The sequence below is a fragment of the Dipodomys ordii genome, unplaced genomic scaffold (assembly GCF_000151885.1).
Source record: "Dipodomys ordii isolate 6190 unplaced genomic scaffold, Dord_2.0 Scaffold17, whole genome shotgun sequence".
Lineage (NCBI taxonomy): Eukaryota > Metazoa > Chordata > Mammalia > Rodentia > Heteromyidae > Dipodomys > Dipodomys ordii.
Genome location: NW_012267233.1, coordinates 2034759 through 2062705, shown reverse-complemented (window position 1 = coordinate 2062705; position 27947 = coordinate 2034759). Strand labels below are relative to the sequence as shown.

Genomic DNA, 27947 nt, shown 5'->3' with positions numbered 1-27947 from the left:
TAAAGATCAAGAAATTAAGATCTTCAATGTCTATATTTGAGCTTTATTTTCTAATTTATTCTGACTGCACTAGAGAAGAAAGTTCGATGTATTAGTTTATTGGATTCTCCGGTGTGAGGATTAAGCTGCTGTTCACTGTTAATGGATATGCTATTGTGTGCATATTATATATGCATTCATGCATGAGTGATTATGTGGAAGTGTGTTAGCAAATCTCTTCACACATGTGTATGCACATGTGTACATATGCACTTGTGCATCATGTATGAGTGTAGGAAATTATGATGCATTTGTTTGAATTTGCTATTAAAATCAAAATGTCACACAATGGCATGTTAAAGATAATGAAGTTGACCCTTTGTTCCATGAGAGCATCTCAAAAGTATAAAAAGCAAAACATTCTCCATCACAGAACTTCTGCACTAGAATGAACATTTTCACGGCTGGAAGAATGTAAATATACAGAGTAGAAATTCCTTATTGAAATTCACTGCAGGATCTATACAGAATGAGAAACTCCCTGGGATGATCTGGAAAGAACAATGACAACTGAGATGAATATATATACATATACATATGTATGTGTATATATATTATATTATATTGTATTATATATATACATATATATATATATATATACAAAAGGCTAATTTAAACCAATGTTCCAAATAAATAACACACCAAGTGATGGGAATAGTGAAAGCTGAGAAATAGCGTCCTTGAAAAGACCAGATGCTAAAAGCAGCAGGGAGAGTCCCCTGTGACCAGCACAAATGTGACTGTGAATAATGCTGTTGCCTGACCCCTAAAGCCAACCATACATGCTGAAGAGGGATAGCCAAAATATCAGAAAACTGTCTGCTCTGAAGTTTGTAAACAATATGAATATTAAGATTTAAATGGATCTTAAGAATAAAAGGAGATGATCTGAGTTAGTTTAATTCAAGAATTAATGGGTTAAGAAGTCATAATGAGGGGCATGTAGTTTTGGTGGTCCATTTGACAAGTTCTTTTAGAAGTTTAGTGCACTATAAGGTTGAAACACAAATGAGCAAATTACTTTTTTTTAGAAGGAATTTAGGTGTATTATACAACAAACCAAAAATTAACAACCTAGTAATTTAACAACATAGAATAAATTGAAGGAAATTTAAAGGTGAAATAATAAATGCTGACTAGAATTTAATTAATGAATAAAGAATATTTTATGACCTAAAAGAGGAGGAGCACCAGGTACTGGTGGCTCACACCTGTAATCCTAGCTACTCAGGAAGCTGAAAGCCAGCCCAGGCAAGAAAGTCTGTGAGACTCTTACTGCTAATAAACTACCAGAAAACCAGCTGTGGCTGAAGTGGTAGAGTGCTCAACCTGAGCTGAAGAGCTGAGGGACATCACCAGGACCAACAGCAAAAAAAAAATAAAATGGAGAAAAAGAAGAAAAGAGGAGGAAGGGAAGAGGGGAGGGGAAGAGGAAGGGAGAGAGAGGAAGAGAAGGAGGAGGGGAAGGAGGAGGAAGGAAAAGAGGAGGAAGGAAGGGAATGAGGAGGAGGGGAAGGAGGAGCAGGAGGGGAGTGGGAGGGTGAGGGGGGGAGGAAGTTTTATGAAAGCTAGTGGAAAATTCCCAAAAGATCTTGAAAATTTGTGAGACATATGCCAAGAGAGGAAGATCAGGGATTTGTTTGGTAGATGTAGGACTTAAACCTTTAGTATTAAATCATCACTGGTATCAATGAAGTTTTATCTCCAGTGGGCTGGTAATCTACAATGAGCGTTTGTATTTACCCTGACTAATTTTAAGAAAGATCACCGTGCTATTGTGTAGTGAATATGTCTTAAAGGATTAGAGGGTTTTGTTACAGACCTGCTGTGAAGAAAACTTAAGTTTTAAAGGTTACAGGTGAAAATAGCAAATATGTTTGTATGTATGTATTGATATATGAGAATGTTGGAGCTTAAATTCAGGGCCTAGTTGTTTTGATTGGCTTTTCCCCTCATGGTTAGTTCTCTATCACTTGAGCCATTCCTCCAGTTTTGACTTTTTATATTTTACCTTTACTTTGACTTTTTTAACTTGGGCTTACTGAAAAAAAAATCTTGCAGATTTGTTTGCCCATCATGGTATAAAACAATGATTCAAGATTTCTATCTCCTTAGTATGTAGGATTGCTGATATGAACCACTAGCAACTAGCTAAAGGAGACATTTTAAAAATTAAATCTATGATCACAAAGTGAAGAAAACTAACATGAAGTGAATTAGATCACATTTAATTGCAATTCTTATAAGTATAGTACGAGATTTTGCTTAATATACCCACCAAGGAATATTTGAAAGGAAACAGCACTCAGTATTTGACACCATGTCCTACATTTCAATTAAACATTCCCAACTCAAAGAACAAGTCCACTTTCAGAAGAAACAAGACTTTGTAAATATAACTAGATGTAAAAAGCAAAGAAAACATGAAAGAAGACAAACCAATACACTTTATTATTCTTCCTCCAGTAAGAAGATTAAATATATTATAATGACAAAAGAAGGTATACATGGTTAATTTATATGAGAAATAATCATAAAGGAAATTACCTACATCAGTTTCTTTTTTTTTATTAAAGTATCCTAAGGAAAATTTTATTATAAGGAACACAAGTTTCTAATTTGTTTTCTTACCATTGTTAATTATAAAAATGCATTTTTATTTTTATTTGATTGTGAAAATACTGTACAGAGGGGTTACAATTACATGAGTAAGATAATGAGTACATTTCTTATCAAGCATTGTAGCCTCCTCCTTTGTTTCCCCTTCCCATCCCTTCCCATCCTCTCCCTGCCCCCCCAACCAATCCTCCCCCCCCCCCTCCCCCCCACCAATCCTTGGCACAGGCCGAAATTTTCTTAATAGAGACCCAGGAACACAACAAATCAAAGAAAGGTTGGACAAATGGGATTGCATGAAGTTGCAGAGCTTCTGCATGGCAAAGGACATAGCTAGCAAGATCAATAGAAAGCCCACGGGTTGGAAGAAGATCTTCACTAGCCATACAATGGACAAGGGTCTCATATCTAAAATATACCTGGAACTCAAAATATTAAATCCCCCAACAACAAATCTTCAAAGAAACAACTGCCCAATAAATAAGTGGCCTAAAGACTTAAAGAGAAACTTCTCTGAAAAAGAAAGAAGGATGGCCAATAGACACATGAAGAAATGCTCAACCTCCCTAGCCACAAAAGAAAAGGAAATCAGAACGACATTGAGATACCACCTCAAAGGTGGACCCATTGCAACAATGAGATGTACAAGTTGTTACGTTGAAAACGAACTTTACAACTTTGGTGGGGGGGGGCAGGGATAATTGGGTGGGGGGCTGGGGGAGGATGAGAAGGGATGGGAAGGGGAAACAATGGAGGCTACAATGCTTAATAAGAAATGTACTCATTATCTTGCCCATGTGATTGTAACCCCTCTGTACAGTATTTTCACAATAAAAAAATAAAAATAAAAAAGAATGGCTAAAATCAAGAACTCTAAAAACAATAGATGCTGGAGAGGATGTGGACAGAAGGGAACCTTATTACATTGTTGGTGGGATTGTAAACTTGTTCAACCACTTTGGAAAGTAGTATGGATGTTCCTCAAAAGACTCCACATAGAGCTCCCCTATGATCCAGCAATCCCATTTTTGGGCATTTACCCAAATGATCACAAATAAGCCCATACTAAAGCTACAAGCACAACTATGTTATTTGCAGTATTATTTACACATAGCTAAGATATGGAACCAACGCAGATGCCCTCAGTAGATGAATGGATCAAGAAAATGTGGTATATATACACAATGGAATTCTATGCCTCCATTAGAAAGAATGACATTGCCCCATATGTTAAGAAATGGAAGAGCTTGGAAAAAAATTATATTAAGTGAAGTAAACCAGGCCCAAAGAAACATAGGTCCTATGGTTTTCCTTATTTGCAATATCTATTATATGTCTGAGTCAAGCAGAAAAGTTCAGATAAGGTGATGTTCGGGAAATGAACCCTAAGATATGTATTCAAATGTTTTTTTTCTTTCATGTGATTGTTTCTAACACATTTATGAGATTATTTCTTTGTTACTTTGTATGTCCCTCCCCCACAGTGTAACCCCTGCTTTCACTATATTTGATGTCAGTATAATTTGTAGAGGGGAAGGGGAAAAACAAATTGTTTAAATAGGGATACAGGTGGACCTATTGCAACAATGTGATGTACAAGTCGTTATGTCGAAAAATGAATTTTACGTATATCAGTTTCTAAATGCTAATAATACAGCAAAATCCAAAGTAAGATGTTTTCAAAAGTATGATGTGACATAATACTACAGTAATAAAAAATAACTTGAAATTGGAATATCTGTATTATCACTAATGAAATTGAGAGTCCAAGTTTTGGAAATAATATAACTATTTACCCAAATGCAATAAACTTTTTTTGTGTGTGTATGTGTTTGTTTATGCTATACCGCATCAACATCTTTAATTCCCATATTCCATCTTCCCGCTTCAAATTTTAATGTAGGCCAGTGTAGCTCTGAAGCACTCAAGACATAGTTACTTAGAAATTATAATATATAAACAAGCAACTCAATATCTTACATCAAAACAACATTTTTTACTCTACCAAGTAAAAATAATAGAAATGTATATTACTAGTGATATGAATTCCTTTGTTCTTTTATTTGACAAAAAGTATCTGTAAGAGTCTCACATCTCACAAAGTATAGCCAGCATAACACTTCCAGGAATAAACTTAAAAAACAGGGTACTAATTCTAAGATGATGTCTTCTAGACTTAGGAATTTTAAGGCATTGTTTGCAGTCTAAAACCTATAAAGGTTAATCAAGCATAGAATTTTACTTTATAGGAACTACTAGATATACACAGAGGACTATAATCAAGGGATGATGAGTAAAGAGAAATATCATAACTAAATTGCTGTATAAGGAAAAGTATGGTGCAGGTTATATTTGAATAGGGAAGGTAGTTATGGAAGGAAGCAATTGAGGTCCAAAGAAAAGTATGTGCATGGCTGGAGAGATATGTAAAAAAAAAAAACATTGAAAATGGCAGTGAACTCAGTTTTGTTGCAGATAATGTGAAAGGAATTCCAAAAGCATCTGTAAATGATAACTTCAAAGGTAACAAGCAAAAGCAGGTGTTTGTTGCTCTTTGGACACCTAGAAATCATAATTCTACGTTAAAAATGTATTTGAAGCAATTTACCCTTTGATAAGTTTTAGATTTTAAGTCTTAGGGTTATGATGAATATTTGGTTTCAAATTTACATTAGTAAATTCTTAAACTACAGGAATTTAGCTATTGAAAAGTCTAAATTGTTAAATTCAGAATGCTCTAGCCTAAAACTGCTGAGCTTCTGCCTGGTGAAGGATATAGCTACCAAGATCAGTAGAAAACCCACAGGGCCTGGAAAGGTGGCTCAGGATAGAGTACTTGCCTTGCATGCATGAGGCCCTGGGTTCTATTCCTCAGGACCACATAAGCAGAAAAAACTGGAAGTGGCACTGTGGCTCACGTGGTAGAGCACTAGCCTTGAGCTGAAGAGCTGAGGAACAGCACCCAGGCCAAGAGTTCATGCCCCACAACCAACAACAACAACAAAAATATAATAATAATAATAATAATAGAAAACCCACAGATTGGTTTAGGAATGTGGCTCAGTGGTAGAGTACTTGTCTCACATGCATGAGGCCCTGGGTTCAATTCTTCGGTACCACATAAGCAGAAAAAGCCAGAAGTGTAGCTATAGTTTAAGTAGTAGAGTGCTAGCCTTGATCTGAAGAGCTGAGGGACAGCACCCAGGCCCAGAGTTCAGGCCCCATAACTGACAAGAAAAATAAAAAAAAAATCACATATTAAGAGAATATCTTTACTAACTATACAACAAACAAGGGCCTCATATCAACAATATACTTAGAACTCAGAAAAGTAAACCTCCCAATAAGAAATACTCAAAGAAACAACCACCTGGGCTAGAGAACTAAAAAGAGGAACTAGAAATGAACAATAAAGACATGAAGAAAGGTTCAACATCTCTGGTCATAAAAGCAATACAAATCAAAACTACATTGAGATTCCACCTCATCCCAGTTAGAAGGGCCATTATCAAGAAAACTAACAATAACAGATGCTGGCTGAGATAGCAAAAGCGAACTACTAACTACACTGTTGACAGGAATGTAAACTTGTTCAACCATTATGACAAACAATATGGAGGTTCCTCACAAGACTAAACATTGAGTTTGAACATGACCCAGCAATCCCAATCCTGGGCATTTACCCAAATGTTCACAAAGAAGGCCACACTGAAGCTACCAGCACAACTATGTTTATTGCAGTATTATTCACCATAGCTAAGATATGGAATCAAATCAGATGCCATTCAGTAGATGAATGGATCAAGAATATGTGTTATATATACTCAATGGAATTCTCTGCCTCCATCAGAAAGAATGACGTTGCCCCATTCATAAGGAATTGGAAAGACTTGGAAAAATCATATTAAGTGAAGTACAGATTCACAATAGCACAATAGGTGTGTACATATGACCATAAAATGAGGTTAATACACACACACACACACACACACACACACACATGAGTGTGTGTGTGTGCATGCAGGCACTGTTTGACTTTCATTATCTTCTCCACTGGTTTGTTCCCTGGTATTTACTGTTTCTAATTTCCATACTTTTCATCTTGAATATAAGTGTAGGAAGGGAAAGGAAATCACAGAAATGGTGGGACAAAGGGTGAATGATACTCACTAAACACTTTATTGGAAATTAACCTTACAACTTGGGGGCAGGGAATCAGGAAAGAGGGAAATATGGAGAAAACAGGGGAGGGGGTACCACTGTTTGAAAGAAATGTTCACATTACCTTACCTATGAAATTAATTATAAGCTTTCTGTACATCATTTTCACAATAAAATTCAATAAAAATTTCACACTCTGACAATTTCCAGGATTATTTTTATATTTAGATGACATGACTTATTAAGTGTATTTTTTTCTTAAATTTTGACTAAATATAATTATTTTCAGTTGTTTATGTTGTGTTTTCTTCTTATCTGTTCCCAGCTAGAATGGCATGTCAAAATAATAGAAATGTGTCTCTTTGAAAGACAAGGCATTTAAATTTCCCATTCATTTTATGAGGCTCGGGAAATAATTTCATTAAATCTATGATGAGGAAGAGATTTTTGTTTTGTTTTAAAATTATTGCACATGCTTATCATGTATGACAGAAAATATGTATAATTGTGAAATAACTACTTATCACATGCGGTTAACTCCCTCTCTGTGATAAGAATCTTTAAAATTATACTCCTAGCAAGTTTTAAACATACTTTAACCATAGTCACTTGTTGTATAATAGACCTCTTGAATTTTTCTTACTATGTAACTTTTGAAGACTACTCAACCCTACCTCATTCCAGCTACAATGTTCATTCACCATTAAAGATAAAGTAAAAGATAAATATAAAGTAAAAGAAAATAGGCAAATTTATCCTTCAAAATCATAGGAGTTCATGAGACAATAGTTACAATTTATTTAAAAAGTCATTACTGGCAGTGATAATAATAAAGCTGAATTCTGATGGGATTAGTAAAGCATTTGTCCCCTCTTTGTTGCTCTATTAGGAACAGGAAATTGAAACATCAGAGAGGATTGCCTATCGCTATCTACCTCGATGATAAGAACTGGGAAAACTTGATCAGTATCTCTGAGTCTTGAGTCTTATAATTTAGAAAATGAGAAAGAGGAGCTATCAAATATGTTGTACATTTAGAGGAAAAGCAAGACAGGCAGGGCAAGGAAAGAAGGAAAGTTGACCAAATCATATAAATCACTTTGAAAAAAGTTTTCTTGAGTGAAATGGAACCACTGGGGAGTAAAGAAATAAGAAAGAGCCTTATATATATTAAATGTATGTGTATATATATATATATATATATATATATATATATAATTTTGGTTGTTTCATCATCAGTAAAATGGTACCCAAGAGGCTTTACAGATGAGATTGGAATGACCCAAATAGTAGATGGTGGCCACAGAAATGTGAGTTCTTGCAATAGATGTAGCAGGAAGTTGATCCTGTCATGGTTATGTTGAAGTTACAAGTCAAACTTGCTAATATGATCTGTGAGGAAAAGTGAGACATGAGGGATTATTTTAGATTGTTTCTGAATAATTTGGAGAAAATATCCTTTGGTGATATGATACCAAGAGAAATTATCAAAAGTTCCATTATGGAGTAGTCACACTGGATATGCACACTAGCAATCTAAATGGATTCTTGCAAGCATTCCTATGTGAGCTCATGTCAGAAGCTCTGCTTGATTGTCATCAGCATATGTAGACATAGCATGTACATAAAATGACCCCAGAGATCTGGGTGGAAGCCTGAATGCTGCTCAGGAATGTGAGAGGAAAATTGCAAAGAATGTGGATCAGTAACATGGGGTAGCAGGAAATTTGTTTTGGTTGTTGTTGTTTTTATTTTAAAAAATATAAAAAATGTGCATTAATTAAGAGAAGAGAATCAACTAGATCAAATTATATTAGTAAGTTAAATAAGAACTGAACAGTACTGTCTTCCATTAATCATGAAATGTCTTATCAATTCAAAGTGGTCCAGGGAGATAGACATAGTGACTATAACCCTTGTAGGGAGGGTTCCTGTGTTGGGGAATTGGAACCCAAATGGTAGCACTGTTTTAGGAGGCTCTGGAATCTTTAGAGGTCAGATCTGCCTGAGGGAAGCCAGCCAATATTTGTGGGTATGTAAATCCTAGGCACTTCTTGTCCCCATCTCTGCTTTTCATGTCCATCGTGAGATAGGGAAACATGTCTTCATGCCTCAAGCCACCATCATGTTTGACTGTATGCCAAAGTACATGGAGACAAGTAGCATGAACTCTGAGGTCTTGAGTTCAAGTACATAGCTATTCTTTTTACGTCGTACCATCAGGAATTAGGTTGAGAGCTAGGGAAGAGTAACTAACAAGTGAGCTGATTTCCAAATAGAAATCATGCCAACATTAAAGCATAGAAACGAGTTCCATAGTTTCATACGCATTTGATCATTTCCACTAGATCACAAAATAATAATCTTTATACAAGGTACTATATTTTGCCCTTTTCCATACTTAGTAGGTTTTTTAATACTAAGTTATTCAAAACTTTCAGAATTGTTTATAATCTATTCTTTACATCATTCAATGGTCAATTTATTCAGATTTATAATGAATCCTTTTTTCTTCATGTTGATCTCCTCATCCTAATTGTATAATCAATCATTTTTGTCTCCCCAGAATTGTGCTACACAGCATTTGTCCAGCTTTTATTCTTGTCTGTTCATGGTATATTGTCCACCAAGATATATAAAAAAAAAAAACCTCAAAGATCAAAGTGACTCTGCTTAAATACTTTCCTGACTTCTTTGTCATGAGCTAAGGAACATTTCAGTTCAATCTTAAGTCAGCAGTACTTTTCAGAGCATGTGTATACTTAATATTCTCAAGTTATGAGGCTTCCTTCATTTATTGTATCTGTCTGAGTCTCCGTAGTCTTGTGTCGAGACACTGACCCAACTCTACTCTTCTCGTAACTCAAGTGATATGACAATAATATCATTTGCATATTAATTTGACAGATATATTTTCTGGTTAGTTAGTCTAGAGACTGTACCCCTGTATTTCTCTATCTGCTAACTATTTTCCATTTGTTTAATCATGGAAGGCATTTTCACCTGTAATTCTTTCATGCTTACATTTACATATACTGGTACAAATGCAGGTTTTATACTCTGTAATATATACATATATATATATATATACACTTACATATGTATGTATACACATTCACTCACATATTTATATTACTTTTATTTGACTGTTACTTCCACTACATTGTCAGAGTCATAAAAGTATTGACTTTGCCTTTCTCATTAACCATACTGTCCTTAGCAAAATATTTAGAACAACCCCAGAATATTCCTCTTAAGCATTTGTGAATAAATGACTATGAATTGATATGAATTATTAAGGGTATCTCAAGGTGAGATTATGAGAGTGAATTCAATGTGGTCTCTTATGGAATTTTCTTAAGATCATGGTACAGATAATTAAGAGAAACTGTATCTTATCCACAGAAGTCTATCTTACATTGTCCATAGAAGTATATATTATCTATGTTGGTAGGTAACTGGAATACTAAACTCTGACACCGATAAAACTATTTGATCTAGGAAGCAAGTCTATATTTCATGGACAAAATCGCATTTGGCACACAAAAGTGTAAGATCAACCATTTTAATATCTCTATTTCAATGCTGAAAATTTTTAAATTTGTTCACCATTGAAATAGAGTTCAATGAGAGTCCTAGAACAACTAAAATTTGAAAAGAAGATTTAAATGTTAAATGGCAACTTGTTTGTATAACTACTTAACAATTAAAATAAAGATGTAAAGTTAGGAAATGTTTGAGTCTTCAGTCTTTATCACATTTTAAGAGACTACTACTTAATAACTAAATCTAAATTATTTTATATTTATTCTTTTTGTTCCCTTATGATGAACTGTGATTCTCAAAGATGGTACTTGTGAATCCAGAAAGAAAATACTTAGTGTCTGAGGAAGAGGGGGAAAATAGTGTCCAAAGGACAGGTATCTTTTATGAAATAATTAGCTTAAATTTTTAAAAAAGAGAAAATTTGAAATATACATGTGGATTAAAAAATGTCTTTGTGGGGCTGGGAAGGTGGCTCAGTGGTAGAGCACTTGCCTTGCACGCATGAGGCCCAGGATTCGATTCCTCAGCACCACATAAGCAAAAAGAAAAAAGCCGGAAGTGGTGCTGTGGCACAAGTGGTAGAGCACTAGCCTTGAGCTGAAGAGCTTAGGGAGAGCGCCCAGGTCCAGAGTTCAGGCCCCATGACCAGACCTCCAAAAAAAAAAAAAAAGTCTTTGTTTCTTTAACTATCAGAGTTATTTTGCTTTTGTTATGCTAACATGAAAGATGAAGGTCAGAATTTCAAGAGTTGGGTTGAAAGTCAAAAGAAAGCTTTAATTTGACTATGTTAAAACTTGGAAATTACACATCCTCCTTCATGTGGATCCTGCTATATCTTGTGAAAAGATACAGAACTTCCCTTTTACTTGTATTACTAAAGAACATGTAATTACCCATTTGATGCTTATAACAATTGGCCTCCATAATTTAATAGATTTCAAGTTTACGAAAAATGCTTGAGTAATTATGAATAAAACATAATAAATGTGAGACACAGTGAAAAATAACCCATGCTTTTTAGTAACTTAATATAAAATTAACTCATGTTAAAGTTGGTAACCATTTCTCATTTACATTACTTTATTTTTATATTTTATTCTTCAAAAGATTGATCTTTTATTTCACACTATAAAAATGATGGAGATGTATAATACCTTAACAAGTTTGTAAATGTTTCCTCTCCATGATTTTTGATAAGGGTGTGGTTTTGATATTTTTAAACTATGAATAACATATATTTATCTGATAGAAATACACTATTAGAAAAATAAAACACCTTTGATAGTAAAATTAATTGGTTTAAAAGAAAACAAAACAAGTTCTGAGAAAATAGAATAGCTAATATTTATTTTGAGGATAGAGAACAAAAGAACAAATTCAAATATGAATTTTTCATGGAAGAGTTAAAGAAAGAAAATGAAAACGAACCTAATTTTGTAATGGTGACAAACCAGGATTTGATCCAGAAACTCTGCGGTGGAATTATATAAAGCCTAGTAAAGTTATTATCTTCAAATTATGCCACCCAAGAAACCCCATATTCCCAAAACCTATAAATCAAATCCAACCAAACATATATGTCACCTAAGTATAGCCTTAATAAGTGTATTTCTATCACTTCTGAGAAGACATTGGCCTCAATAGATATAGCACATTTTTCTGACATATTTTAGCCTTCCTCACACAAAAATAATAAAATGATAGAAATAAAGTATTCTACCATGATTTATTTATGTCATTTTCTTGGTTTTGATGACATCATTTTGACTAAAAAGCTCCTCATATGCAGAAATTTTAGTAAAGTTTTCCATTAAATTAAGAGTAGAACATTGACCACTCTTAACAACATAATACGGAACAACATTCTATGTAGGATCTGAAGCAAAGTGTTCCCTTGACTGCCTTTGTCCTGCAGTCCTATTTATCATTTAATTATAAGTGAGTACAATATGTGGAGCTATTAAGTTAGTTGCACAGCAAAAGAAGCAAAGTAATGTAGCATGAAAATACATGATGAATTATACAGGAAGAAGTTTCACAGGGAGAAAAGAGTAGTGCAGGGTGATCTACATACAAAGGTAAACTAAAAATGTTCAAAGCCCAAAGAGATGTGGGAGAGAAGCAGACGAGTGATTGACTATCGTGGCAAAAATGGAAGTCATTGTGCCCTTTATTTCAAATAAGATATTCATAAAAAAAGAATTTCCTTTCTTTCCCTCTCATCAGTGCTATTGAATGATCTTTCCAATTCAGAGCCCTTATTCCTACATCTAGGAGGTGTGTTTGTTCCAAGGTAACTTCATGGTCAAATTAGTCTAAACAAAGGTAAAACTTACAATAAATGAATCCTGTTCAGCTTTTTTTATGCAGAACACTTTTGGAATGCAGGTAGCTTTACCATAGAGTAACATAAATTTCCTAATTTTTCCTGGTTGTCATGATAAATAAATGTTTTAAAAGACTTAACTATTGAGCCTTTCATATAGAGTAGAGAGCACATTTCTTTACATGAAAAATAAACACAATAGACTGCCTAAAACTAAGAAATACACCAAAGAATACTATTAACTAATTCTCTGTAGTAGACTCAGAGTTAGAGACATAAGAATTTCTACTCTTGTTTCTTAAAGAACTCAATATTTTTTTACCATTTATCTGACAATGTGAACCTAACCATTATTGTAATGATAAGAAAAAAATATTTTCAAAATAGTGTGTGTTTTTCAAGTACTAAAAAGAGGAGTCACAGTCAAATGCTTTACTTTTTATGTTTTTTCTTCCTATTTTCGTCTTTTACTTTTTTATGTTTTTATTTTTTAATTAATTAATTAATCAATTTTTTTGTCTGTTGTGAGGCTTGAACTTTGGGCCTGGACTCTGCCCCTCAGCTCTTCAGCTTTAAGCTAGCACTGTACCACTTGAGCCACAGCATCACTTCTGGCTTTCTGAGTGGTTTATTGGAGATTAGAGTCTCATGGACTTTCCTTCCGGAGCTGGCTTTGAACTGTGATCCTCATATCTCAACATCCTGAGTAGCATCAGGCATGGGCTGCCGGTGGCTGGCTTTTACGTTTGTTTGATTCCAGTATTTTTTGTCTTGTATGTAAATTTATCTGATTTTGGGATGGGAAGGGGAAGCGCAGAAATGGTGGGACAAAGGTGAACCAATTCAGCAGTGATACTCACGAGGCTCTATGTTGGAAATGACTATACAATTTAGGATGAGGGAGGAGTGGAAAAATAACTGAGAGAAAATGAAGAAAGAGGTAGCATTGTTCAAAAGAGATTACTCAATATCTGATATGTAACTATAACCCTTCTGTTCATCACCTTTACAATGGAAATTTAAAAAATGAGGCAGCCAGAATTTTTTTGACTTTTCTTATTTGATATATGTCTTTGAATTTGCATGGAGTAGGTAGAGCAATGATAATTGTAAATGACTTGTTAATTCTAAGTTCTGAAATTAGAAGCATTCTGAACTGCATTTTTTTTTTTTTGTCAGTCTCGGGGCCTGAACTCTGGGCCTGGGCGTGGTCCCTCAGCTCTTCAGCTCAAGGCAAGTGCTCTACCACTTGAGCCACAGTGCTACTTCCGGCTTTCTTCTGCTTATGTGCTGCTGAGGAATCGAACCCAGAGCATGCAAGGCAAGCGCTCTACCACGGAGCCACCTTCCCAGCCTCTTCAGTGCTTTCTTGCAGCAGGACAGGTCTAGTCTCAGTGCCTCAGGGAGGATCTTCATCTTATCTTTGGTAGCTACACAATCTAAAATGTCACCAATTAGCCACTTACTAATGGATTTTGAGCATTTAGAGGGCAGCTCAGTTTTAATCTAATATAAGCATAATTATTTTAAACTTAAATTTAGTAGTATGTGATGCCAAATGTTTTCAGTTAACGATGACATCATTTTTTTCCAGTGGGTTATACTTTATTTTTACTGTTTTACCTTAAAGGATGGTATGATTTGTGTTTCTGAAATATATCAGAATATAATTTCTGCAGCATCTTATTCATACAGCATTAAATATATTTATTTGATTACTTTATGAAGAACACAAGAGTTATGGCAATATCTAAGTAATAGTAGATAATACCAATGTTGAAGTCTATTTTAATTATAAATAAATGATCCTTCTAATCTATTAAATATCAACTATTGTCAAAGGAAAACTAATCTTCAAATAAGATGTACTGTAAGTATAAAATATCATTTAAAGTTTCAAGATTCAATATGAAAATATGATGTAAAATAAATGATGAGTTTTATGACTAAATATTTTGTGATATATTGGTTAAATGTAATTTGTAAATATGCCAATTACTTTTAGTTATTGTTTTGTGGATAGCTACAAGAAAGCTTAAATCTTTATAAATGTATAAGTGTCCTATTATCGATATTCCTCTTCCTTCTCCCTCTCTGTCGTTTTTTGGAAATAAGAGTCTCATGGTCTCTCCTTGCCTGGGCAGCCTTGAACAGTGATCCTCAGATCTCAATTTCCTGAGTAGCTAGGATTTCAGATATAAGCCACTGGCACCAAGCTTTCTTTTTTTTTATTTGTGTTGTACATAGGACAAAACAGCAGTTAATTAGAAGGTAAAGAAAGATACCACTTTCCAAAAGAATGATTACTGAAAACATTTCATAGTGGAGCAAATATACCGTGATACCAGCTTAGGACACTGTCACTGAGGGTGTATATTTTAAGTTAGAGTTCACAGTGCTGAGATCTTAGGGGATTTATTGAGGTTCTCAGTGGATTCACCAACTTTACCAAGATTTACCAATTTCCAGTGATCTTTACACACACACAAACAAAATATATGTGAAAAAATTAAGCTTGTGAATCCATTTCCTCTCTCTGTCTCCCTCTCTTTTTGTCTCTCTCCCCCTCCTTTTCTCTCTTTCTCCTCCCATCCCTCCAGATTTCCTTCTCTCTCTACCTCTCTCTCTTTCCTTCTCTGTCTCTCTGGCTCTTGCTCTTTCTCTGTTTCTCAATCCCTCTCAATCTGTCACTCTCTTATTTCACTCTCACATCTACATTGTTGGAGTTTGTCTTTTCATGATACTGAAAATGTACAAAAATAAATCCTTCTTGAAATCAGAAAGATACATGACCAGAAAGTACAGGATCATGTTAGTACAATAGGTTTAAAAGCCCGAAATAGTAATCATTGTATTGTAGGTAGAATTTATAATTTAATACAACAAGCTTATTTTTTTACATAATGATGCAGTATTTAAGTTGACTTGTTTTCAGCAGAGATTCCTTGGGTATTAGAAATCTTTACCCTGGCCAGTACAGTTTTTACACTTCTTTCACCTCAGTCTCTTTGATAAGCACAGATTTATTTTTGGCTTTCTCAGGATGTTAGCACAACCTAAACTAATAGGAAAAGTAGCTACATAATGATGAGTTTTATTACTCCTTGTTTTACAAATATATACATGGTGTCAATCCATAAAGTCTATTTAGATTAAACATAGTTGAGTGGTAAGATATTCATCTATTAAATAATAGGTTTGTAATGATAGGGACTTTTTCTGTAATTGCTACTATATGGAAATCTATAATAAAGACACAATACAGTCCTTATGCATTAGTACATATATTTTCAGCCTGGCTTCAGTGGTTCATGCCTGTAATCCTAGCTGCTCAGGAGACTGAGATCTGAGGAACTCACTTCAAAGCCAGCCCAGACAAGAAAGTCCGTGAGACTCTTATGTATAATAACTGAGCAGAAAACCAGAAGTTTCACTGTGGCTCAAGTGGTAGAGAACTAGCCTTGAGGTGAACAGCTCCCAGGCCCAGATTTGAAGCCTCAGGACCGAAACAAACAAACAAATAAATAATTTTTTTTTCAATTAAAGTATCTTTTACAAATAATGTACTTGAAATTGCTTTTCAAGCAACTTTTAGTCAAACAGTAAAAGCAATGATTCTACCTTGTTATGACTACTGAAGATAATAATAATAGCAAACAATTTATAGAAGCATTGCTTCCTGCCAGAGAATTACCCAAACTAAAGCACACATAATAACTAATTTAGCAATTGTCATTTTCTGCTCTGGATATATGTAATCAAGAATAGAATATTCCACAAGTTTCAATTATTTACTTCCATATTAATATCTACCTTTTTTAAAAGTTTTTTGTAAAGACAAATATTTTTCCAGTAGTTTGGAATTTAAGGTTAACTAAGGCTAGAGCATTAGTATTGGACTTAGACTCAGAGAGTACATCTAAAGCTTAAGACCTAGTTCTGCTATTGCATAATGTGACCTTGCTTAATTCTTTTTGACAGAGCTGTGCTTTGCTCAAATAAGACATCTGAGGGAATGTGTCCTTTTCTGGATGCATACATCAACCACCCAGCTTAGTAAGACAGCATGCGGTTTTTATCAGCTCTCATTTGCCATGTAGGCTGAGTGTCTTTGTGCAGGTCATAGCTGTATAATGTCCTAGGGTCTCTGCATCATGTGAAACTAGAGGGAACAATTCAATTAATGAGATTTTTGAGGATTATGTAAAATAATACAATGCAAATATTTTACAATGTGTGTTTTATGTAAAACATGCAACATTTAATCACTATATATATCACTATATATACATATATACATATAGATAGATAGATAGATAGATAGATAGATATGGGGCATTCATGTAGATGCTGGAGATGAAGAATCTTTCTTTCTTCACTTCTAAGGTAATTTTGTTTTACTCAGCTTTACAATATGTCAGTAAAACTTGAAAATATATATTTGTGAGCCTGTAGATATATCTCTCTCTCTCTATATATATATATATATAATAGGTGCTTTTTTTAGATTGAGAAGCTAGCTTAGAAGAGTCATCTAATAGTTTTATAAAAGACCAAGCTTATTGAGAACTCAGCACCTGAAGAAACAAAAGTCTGCCCACCATCTGATGAGAAGTGAAAACTGCACTTTTCTATAAAAACATTGTGGAGGATGCAGGATGTGGAACACTAAGATCACTTATACACCTATCAATATTTTAAACTCTATTAGCTAGATACTTTTTTCTGAAATGTTAAAACATTTTCTCATAGGAAAATATGCTGGAGGGAAAGTGGGAGAAAAATGAGGGAGGGGGTAAGAAGTTCGACAAAAAATGTGCTTATTTACTTATGTCAATGTAACCCCTCTGTACATCACCTTGACAATTAAATTAAAAGAAAAAAAATATATGAAGTCCTTTAAAGATATACCCACATTCAGTTAAATGGAAATACGTATACAAATCAGATGTAATTCATATTTTTCTTAAGAATGAGTGTTAGGAGGCAGATAGTTGCAAGTGGATTTCAGAGAACCAAGGCCTTGTGGTAGGGAGACAATGACAAAGATGAGGTAAATTTATAGTAGAAAACATGGCTTAAAGAATTTAACCAAAGAGTAGATGGGAGTCCCAAACAAACAAATCATAGAACACAAGATGACACAAAGAAATGATCTTGGGGAGTTGTTTGTTTGTTTGTTTGGGGGGACTTGAACTCTGGGCCTGGGCACTATCCCTCAGCTCTTCAGCTCAAGGCAAGCACTCTACCATTTGAGCCACAGCACCACTTCCAGTATTCTGAATGGTTTATTGGAGATAAGTGTATCATGGAGTTTCCTGCTTGGGCTGGCTTTGAACGGCAATCCTCAGCCTCCTGAGTAGCTAGGATTATAGGCATGAACCACCAATGCCCAGCTTCTTGGGGAGTTTTTAATAGTTCCTGTTTGCATCACAGTGATTATGTAAAAACTACTAAAGATAGTACATTAAATATTTAGGTGTTTATATAGACATATTAATTTAAATGACAAATCCTATCCATCTTACAGTTTTCTAATGTAAGAGATAAATTGATTGTCTCTTGTTTTTTCTCTATAAAAATTTAGAGAAGAATGTATTTTTAGGTGCAAGTAATTAAGTTTGAAGGGAAGTTAGTACTACTACAAAATACTACTGAAATAAATACTAAATTCTACTAAAATAAAATTTAAAAAGTGCAAAGTTTTGTTATAAATTATTTTAAAACAGTCAGTGGAATATTTATTCTCTTAAAACTAATAAGTAAAAGTAGCTAGTTTATAATATAAACTGAAAATAATACAGTTGGTATGCATGCAAAGGGGTATTTTGAGATAAATATTCAAACACATTGCTGATGATTTTTTTCCCAGAGATGATGCTTGCTAACAGTCACAACACAGCACCCTATATAACATATATTTGTGTATAAAATGTATATTAATTACTTTTTGAAACGCTGTAATAAATTTCTACAATATTTACCATAAGTATTTTCCACATTCCCAGGACTCAAAGGTAAACTGAATTGCCTGAGGCAAAAGCCCTTCTGTTCTCTTTCTCGAAGATTTCCCATCTGAACCTTGGAATCAAGTATATATTGGCAATCGTCAAATTACAAGTGTGTGATGGGACATGTAGTCTTCTCTCTCCTTGCCCCTCCCGCACCCCTCCCTGGACAGATACTAGGTCTCTTTTACATGGTTCAGGCTGGTGATCCTCTTTCTTCAAGTGCTGGGATTGAAAGCATATATCAACAGGCTAGGCAATGACTCCCTGCCTTTTATTAGTGGTGTATGTGTTAATTGATAAAAAAGGAAAGCTGATGCATAAACAAACAAAATATAGATAAACATATGAGTTAAAACAAAAAATAAGGATATCAACTACCCAGAAATCTACTGCTTTCCTTTGATGTTCTGAACTATAATTCTAACTTCAAATATATCTTCTTTAGGTTTACTTGAAAAACATCGTTTTAAAACTGGTTCCAAGGAAAAATATGTTTCCTTTGCAAAACATGGGCATCCTTATTTGTGACAGTATGGAATGTGTTAAAGCCTTAAATTTTTGGACTTTGTCATGTCTCCTGTATTCAACTACTCTAATTGTCTCAACGTTTCCAGTATTTGTCCCTCATGGCTGGAACATGTACTTTTTCAGTCATCCCGTATGAATTCTGATCTCCCTTAGCATTGAAACATCTTTATTTACTATTTCACTGATGTTAACATCTAATCTCTCTATACTTTCAAATTTGCACAGTAATGATATGATTAATTCTTGTAATTATGTTACATGGGAGAAGACAACGTTCACAGAACCCAGACAGCAAATAACTGCATCATTCAATTTTCATCTTCTGACCACAAATGCTATTGCTTTCCTTATAATAAATTCTATATCCCAAATGAACTTATTTATCCTGTTTTGGTAACCATTTACACACATTTTTATCAAAAGCTTTCCAATTGTGTCCACCAAAATTACATATTTTTCAATTAAACAACAGGCTTCTCAAATGTCATGGACTGCATCTGAAGCTTAGAAGAGAATTTTGTATCAATCAAAAATGTTTTATTTCAAAGAAATATATATTTTCTTAGCCAGGCAATGGTGGCTCACAAATGCAATCCTAGCAGGAGGCTGAGATCTGAGGATCTCAGATTTAGAGCCAGCCCAGGCAGGAAACTCTGTAAGACTATTACCTCCAATAAACCACTCAGAAAACCGGAAGTGGTGCTGTGGTGCTGTGGCTCCGATGGTAGAGCACTAGCCTTGAGCCTGAAGAGCTCGGGGTCAAGTGCCCAGGCACAGAGTTTAAGCCCCACAACCGAAAAAAATATATATATATTTATATATATACAAACACATATATACATATATATATATATATATATATACACACTCCATAAAGGTTGAAAAAGTACTTGTGTGTTAAAAGCAATGTCTTTAAAATAGTTATTTCTAAAATATTTGTGTACATATGCATGACAATGTTCTGGTCTAAAAAATGACAAAATTGTAATAAAAATAGAGATTTAGAACTATTTATCTAGAATTTAACAAAATTCATTTATTAGATGTTTAGAATGGATTACTTGTTAGAATCCCTTAGTTGCAGAGAAACTAATATGAATTCTTATAGCTGTATCCACAATAATCCAGTAAGAAAATAAAAATATGCAATTTTGATAAAATAAAATATTGTAATGATATTTCATATTCAAGAGAAATTATGGATAAAATTAATATATTTTACAATATCAATTTTCTAGAAGTAACTTCTATGTGATGTAAATATGAGTTACATTAAAATCATCCTCCAATTTAGAAATAAGAAAATATGATTTTTTTATGTAAAACATGGGAAAGAGAGAGGCTTTAGGTTTACACTAAATGTCACAGGAAATGTTTTCTATACACTCAGCACTTGGGAGGCTAAGACAGGAGGACAGAAGTTTGAAACAAGTTTGTTCTACATTCTGTTTAAGGCCAATATGGACTACAGGGTAAAAATTTGTATCAAAAAATAAAAAACAAACAAACATACAAAATAAAAAGAAATTAGAAACTGGATATAACATTTTTGCAAATTTAAATGCCACTTTTTTAACTAGATATGATTAAAATCCCTTATCTTAATTTTATTTTTAATAAACTCCATAAATTTTTTTCTGCAATATTTATTTTTAAAAATTGCATTTAGGGAATGACAATCTTGGGTCTTGTTTGAAATGTTAGTAAATTGTATATGACTTTAAAGAATGTTGGCACATATTTTCCAATCCAATCATCTGGTTTGGAAATAGAAATTATTGAAGATTTTCTAGAGTGGATTTTACCTAACATCTCTAAATTATTATTCTTGGGATTTTTATTACAATGACATTCAATCTACCATTATAAAAGTCAAATTATCAGTCAAAGTAATCTCTGCTATCATTTGGAAAAATAATATTGATCAAACATCTGTTAAGAGGTTGTTTGTCTGACATAGAAATGAATGGCTGAAAATTTGTAGTCCATAAAATTATGTGCTCAAATGCAATTTTAAAGGTGTGTATAATTAATGTATTAAATTTGCAAAATTTTTAAGACTGAAGATTACTAAAGAGGAAAGTATTTTAAAAAACTTAACAAAACGGAACAAGATAAATGAAATAATATAACTATAGCAATATTCACCATTCCCTGAGCATTTGCTGATAAACTAGTAATAGTAAAATCTATTATTAGTATAAGTAGTCTAAGGATAAAGTACACCACACAATATTACTGAGCATTGTAGAACATACATTTTCATTAATATGCTATCTCCCTAATAATCTCTTCCAAAGGGAGTTTTTTCCAACTTAATATATCAAATAATATATTCCACTTATCTAGAATTAGACCTAGTAATAAAATTGGTAGGTAATAATTCTAGGCAGTTTAATTAAACTAGAAAAAGCAAACATACACTGTATTGATATGGATCTTAAATGATAAAAGACCTGTTTACACCTACAGATTTTCTGCGTGGCTTAGTAGCATGTCTAATTACTAACACACCTCATTATAGCAATATGACACATAGTTTGCATGCTACCTTTAAAATCTCTTCATATTCTTTGCTCTCACATTACTACTGTATAACAATCAGCAAACTTTAATATTGTAATTTAGTTGGGATCATATTATTTCGCCAGCAAGAAAACAATCGTTTTCATATATTCAAACATTATAAATGTTAAAGACATCTTTTTGTCTTCTATCACTAAATTCAATTGTGCATACCAGCATCACTTTACACAACAAGAAATACAGAGGTAGTCATTAATTATACCTTGATATGGAGCGCTAAATCCACGGTAGCGGTGATTGCTGTCGGTAACAAAATGTAGTCTGAGCCAGTTTTTGTTGCTGATAATTGGAGGTGGTATATTCATTCCAGATAACCTGAATTATGAAAGACAACAACATAAAAATTTAAAGAGCTTTTCAGCAATGAACATTTTCATTAAATTTGGTCCAAAAATCTACCTGCACACAATATACATGACTTAACTGTTATTGAGTTAAGAAATTAAATAGGTTGTACATTTTAAATTAGTCTAAGACAAGTGTAATTTCTAGTGTTGTATTGCAATAAAATGGCATACATTTAAAATTAACAACCTTGTATTAGTTTTGATTCAAATGAATTATTTATCGCACTGATAGATTTAATCACACAGGAAATATTAAACGCAGGAGCTATTGATCTGAAGCCATTGCTTGTTCATTGTACTTGCTCCTGAGGTATATACTTATGCAATTACAGGTGCAAAAGAAAATTCTTCAAAGAAATTGACACTGCTATTTTCAGAGTGAGGTAAAATGATTCTTTTCTCATACTCCCTGCTATGCAACTATGTTCAGCATTCCAAATTGTATGGCCAATTTTACTGTGTCTTTTCACATAAAAGATCTTTATCGTTAAGTCAATGTTATAATACAATATGTTCTGTAACTTACGTTCTTTACACATTATATTACATTTAGGTTATAACTATATTTATTTTTTAGATATGACATTTATTTATTATATTGTAGTAATGGGTGAGAAATGTTTAAAACATGGAAATCATCTTGTAATCATTAGAAGTTGTTATTAAAAATATTAGATCAATAAAAAGGTACAAGAAACATTTAATTCATAAACTAGGGAAGACGAAGCAATTCTGTTAATTTTTTGACCTAAGCAAGTGTAGATGAAATGCAAGCTCAGGTAGGATTGGGCACTCATATGAATGAAGAACTACTTTTCAACATATATTTAGCAAAACATGTTTATACATTCAATTATTGTCTATATCAAGATGAAGAGATATAGCTCTTCCTACATTATCAAAAATGGTTACATATCTTTCAGTAGATTCTTAAATAATTTGCATGTTGTATTTTACAGTTGTTTTCCTAGTGACTTATCTTATCATCTGGCCGTATAATGTGTATTTCTGTGGATAGGCATAAAGTAGATTTATTTTGGGTGTATATTGCCTCATATTTAGTTCTGACACCCTAATCATTTTTAAAACAAGTTAATTAAAGCAAAATTAACTAACATTTTAGATATTTGTCATGATATTAATTATCATTTATTTGCCTCAGATCAATTTTTGTCTCATACACTTTTGAAGATTTGCAGTGTGGCAGTTTTTCTTATTTCCTTCAAAGAAGGAATATCTCCCTCATATACTTCCTTATGTATTTAATTTCTAGATGAGCAATACAAATCAGCAGTAAAGATCCTCAAAAAGAAGACTATTGCACAGTGAAACACAGTTTTAGATTTAACCTTCCTTAAATCTAGTGTATGACATATATTTACTCTCCCTATAAACTCACATTTTTCTTTCTCAGAATGAAAATAGCAGATTGAGTTGTATTTGTTTAGTGGAGATTAGAATTCTTACAGTGTTTGGCAGTCTTTCATGCTAAAAGATCAACAGGAGAGACATAAAGAGTCTATTGGAGAACCTGAAATCATTAGTGAAACGTGTATGGTAACACTTAGGACATTTTATCCAACAATCAGCACCTGTTTACCTGTGAAAATGCACAGGTTCTCCGTTGTGACATGTTTAGTCATCACTATCAGGGAATGACAATCTGCCCACTAAGTATAAATTATACCACTGAGTTTGGTGGTGTACCAAAGGCTGTAATCCAACATTAACAATCTGACCCAGATGTTTCTTATGATGATGATGATAATGATGATGATGATGATGATGATGAATTATATGTCTTTATCTTTAACCTTTCTGTTTTCTCATTTCTTGGAAGTGAGTGTTGGATAAACTGGATTTTTTTTCATGCTTAAAAATTGAAGATCTATTTTTGTTCAATGTATTGAATTTTCATGACTTTTGTCATGTCTAGTAAATAAAAATTTTTTCATGTAGTAAATGAAAATATTCAATATGCTGCTAAATAATTTTAAGACCCTAATTTTCAGTTTTATTTTCTTTTATTACTTTCAGGAGATACCCATGTAATGTTTGCTCTGATTTGCTGATTTGTTTTGTTCATGTAGAAGTTCAGTGAAAAAATGGATATAGCACAGTGTTGATGCCAGATATTGATTTATAATTCATTTGTGTTCAGTTTTATGATTCATGAGTTTTAGTACCTGTTAAGAAAAGTTAAATTATTTTTATAGTAGGCACACATCACTAAACACAACACAACTATACATCATGGATGACTGAATACAATGGAGAACCAAGATTTTATGTCGGTCATTCAAAAACCTAATAATTAGAAAGTAACTTCATAATTTTCTTAATTTTTTGTAAGAATTAACTATACTGGGAGTAGTTTGGATTTGTGTATCAAGAAAATAGAAACTATGCATTTATTTGTATTTCTTATCATATATGCCATTGATTGCATTTTTTACATCATTAGAAATTTCAGCTTTATGCTTCAAGTTTATTCTCATCTAAACTTCTTTTTCTGCCCCTAGTTCTCAAAATATACTTGTTGAAGGTTATCATTCTGTTCTCTGACATCAGCAGCACTTGTTTAATTTGGTCCTATGAATAGTCTCACTGCATCACCATATTGTATTATCTGCTTTCTAAATGATAAGAAGTTGAGAGCAGGTTTCATATTGGAGTTATCAATTCAAAAGTGCATTTCAAGTCATGAGTAATGGGTTAGGCTAATTAAATGGAGAGATTTTTAAATTTCTCAAAGTGTACTTTGAGTATTGTCTATCAAAATACCTGGGGGCTAAGGGAACTTCTACTGGTCAACAATTTTCTGAATTGTTCTTCTGTAACCATATATGCTTCTTAGAGAGTTTTTTCTTTCTGTTTTACTGCTGAATTTATTAAACGTACACAACTAAAGCTCTTCAATTTCTATGCTGTGCAATTAAAGTAAATACCATACAGTGCAACTATCCCTAGAAAAATCTTTCAGAAATTCCCTCCCTCCCTCCCTCCCTCCCTCCCTCCCTCCCTCTCTCCCTCCTTCCTTCCTTCCTGCCTCCCTGTTTTTTTCCTTCTCATTCTCTCTCATTTTCTCTCTTTTGTCTTTTCTTCCTCCCTTCCAACCTTTTTTTACTTTCTTTATTTTTTTTCTATTTTATTTTGCTTATTTTACTTTTTGAACAGGATCTTGCTGTGTAGTCCAGGCTGGAGTCACTATAACAATCCTCCTGCTTCAGCAACCAATTCCTGGGATTATAGGTATACAATACCATGCCTTGCCCTTTCATTTTACCCTTATTATCTTTGATAATTATTTTTATATTAATAAGTTTTTTTGTGTGTGAAAATACCATATAAAGGGGTTACAATTACATGAGCAAGGTAATGAGTACATTTCTTATCAAGCATTGTTGCCTCCTCCTTTGTTTCCCCTTCCATCCCTACCCTCCTGTCTCCACTGCCAGCCTGCCCCCCACCCCCTGCCCCAGCCAACGTTGTAAAGTTCGTTTTAAGTTCCTCTTATATAGATAATAAGGTAAGTATCAAATGATATATTAGAGCAAAATTCAAAATAGAAGCTAACAAAAATTATAAACAATTTCACATTTAATTTTATGTAACTAATTCAAGAGATAACTTTTAAAGAAAATGAAATAAAGGGATTCTGTATATAGAATAAGAATGTAGTAAATGGAATGGAATGACATCAAGAGTAATAGATGATGTTAGGGGCATGAACCCCAAGATACGTATTCAATTTTTTTTGTTTTTGTTCCTTTCATGCAAATGTTTCTTTCATATTTATAAGATGATTTCTATGTTGCTTTGTATGCCCCTCCCCCACAGTATAACCCATATTTTCACCGTTTTTGATGTTGGTATAATTTGTGGAGGGGAAGGGGAAAAAACAAATCGTTTATCTAGGGATATATGTGGACCCATTGCAACAAGGAGATGTACAAGTCGTTATGTCGAAAAACGAACTTAACAACTTTGGTGGTGGGGGGGGGTGTCTGATGGGGGGCGGGGCGGAGTATGGGAAGGGATGGGAAGGGGAAACATGGAGGAGGCAACAATGCTTGATAAGAAATGTACTCGTTATCTTGCCCACTTAATTGTAACGCCTCTGTACGGTATTCTCATTTAAAAAAAAAAAAAAGAGCTCCAAAAAAACCAAGAGTAATAGATTTCTGTTACCTACAATTATTAAGAAAAATGATTTCCACATTGAAAAAAACAAACAAAACCCTCAGCTTATTGTGAGCTGATGGTAGACACTGTTGATGGCCCTTGTCGGTTCCACCTGTGGCAAAACCCAAAACAAAGCTGGAGGGAAAAAGCATCTTCAGAAAATAATGCAGAACAAAGAGATTAAAAATGAATTGAAGACTGTTGGGCGTCTGTGGCTCTTGCCTATAATCCTAGCTACTCCGGAGGTTGAGATCTGAGGAGCTCACTGAAAAGCCAACCCAGGCAGAAAAGTCTCTGAAATTCTTATCTCCAATTAACCACCAGAAAACCAGAAGGCCCATTGTGGCTCAAATAGCCTTGAGTAGAAGAGCTCTGGGACAGTGCCCACGCCCAAATTCAAGGCTGAAGACTAACAACAACAACAACAACAAAAAAAAAAAAAACTGAAGGTAAATGGTAATGTCACAGAAAGGCCAGTACATATATCAGCATGTTTATACTTGAAAATACTGAGACTTAAACACTACTTAGTAACAACAGAAGAAAACTGTAGACTAAATATAAAATATATGTTTGGCTGGGTGCTGGTGGCTCATGCCTGTATCCAAGATACTCAGGAGGCTGAGGTCTGAGAATCAAGGTTCAGAGCCCAGGCAGGAAAGTCCTTGAGACTTTATCCCCAATAAACTACCAGAAAACCAGAAGTGGTGCTGAGGCTCAAGTGGTAGAGTGCTAGCCTTGATCTTAAGAGCTGAAGGACAGTGTCCAGGCCAAGAGTTCAAGCCCCACAACGGAACAAAACTGAATAGATAAATAAATTATATGTTTGATAGAATGTGCATATCCACACCTGCGTATCTAGAAATATTTATATTTATCTAATTTTATACCCACATTCATGGAGGATTTTAAAGATTTTAAAGATACCTACAACCAGGATTCTTTAGAAATATAACATTAAATCATCTTAAAAATATATTGATGGGAAGGGGGACCAAGATGGCGACGGGGCAGTAGGGAAACGTCACAGCTCTCTCCAACCAAAAAGAGAGTTCGAGTTCCAACGCTTAATCTCCCCAAGAGACCGATAACAACAAAAAGACAAACACTCAGAGAAAAACTAGAGGTGAAAAATAATAAAAAAAAGAAAGAGAGGAAAAGAAGAATTTCAGAACAGAGAAGAGCGAAGACCCCTCCCCCAACCTTTACTGGCCGCGCGGCAGAGCGCCAAGCCGCCGGCCAGCCGGCCCGCAGGGGCTGCCTGAGCCCCAAAGACACAGGGGGCCGCTCGCAGATACCAGGTACCGGTTGCAGATACCAGGTACTGGTTCGCAGAACAGTGGATCGCCAGGAACAGAGAAACCTACCAGCCGGGATTCTCCACGAGGATCCCACCCCCACCCCTAACTCTCCACGGGAGCGGAGAGGCTCCATCCCGCCAAAGCCGCCCAGCACCAGCAGCACGAAAAAGGAACCTGTCAGCAGACCACCCGCCAGATCGCGATTGCAACGACCCGGCGGGGGGAAATTCAAGAGCAGGCAGACAATGCTAAAAAATTTAACCTTCGCATAATCGGAGTGGACGAAGGTGAGGAATTCCAG

General features: G+C 34.1%; 1 protein-coding gene across 3 annotated transcripts in view; it reads right to left on the bottom strand.

The window, feature by feature from the left end:
* The window catches only part of Csmd3 (CUB and Sushi multiple domains 3), a 929488-nt gene that overhangs the window by 580271 nt on the left and 321270 nt on the right, over positions 1-27947 (bottom strand). For 2 of the 3 annotated variants that reach the window (XM_013012564.1, XM_013012566.1), the window contains exon 6: positions 22016-22128. In XM_013012564.1, the coding sequence (XP_012868018.1) occupies positions 22016-22128 (113 nt within the window). Of the gene's footprint in view, positions 1-18960; positions 18964-22015; positions 22129-27947 lie in introns of all 3 variants that reach the window. The other variant, XM_013012565.1, reaches the window with a different exon arrangement.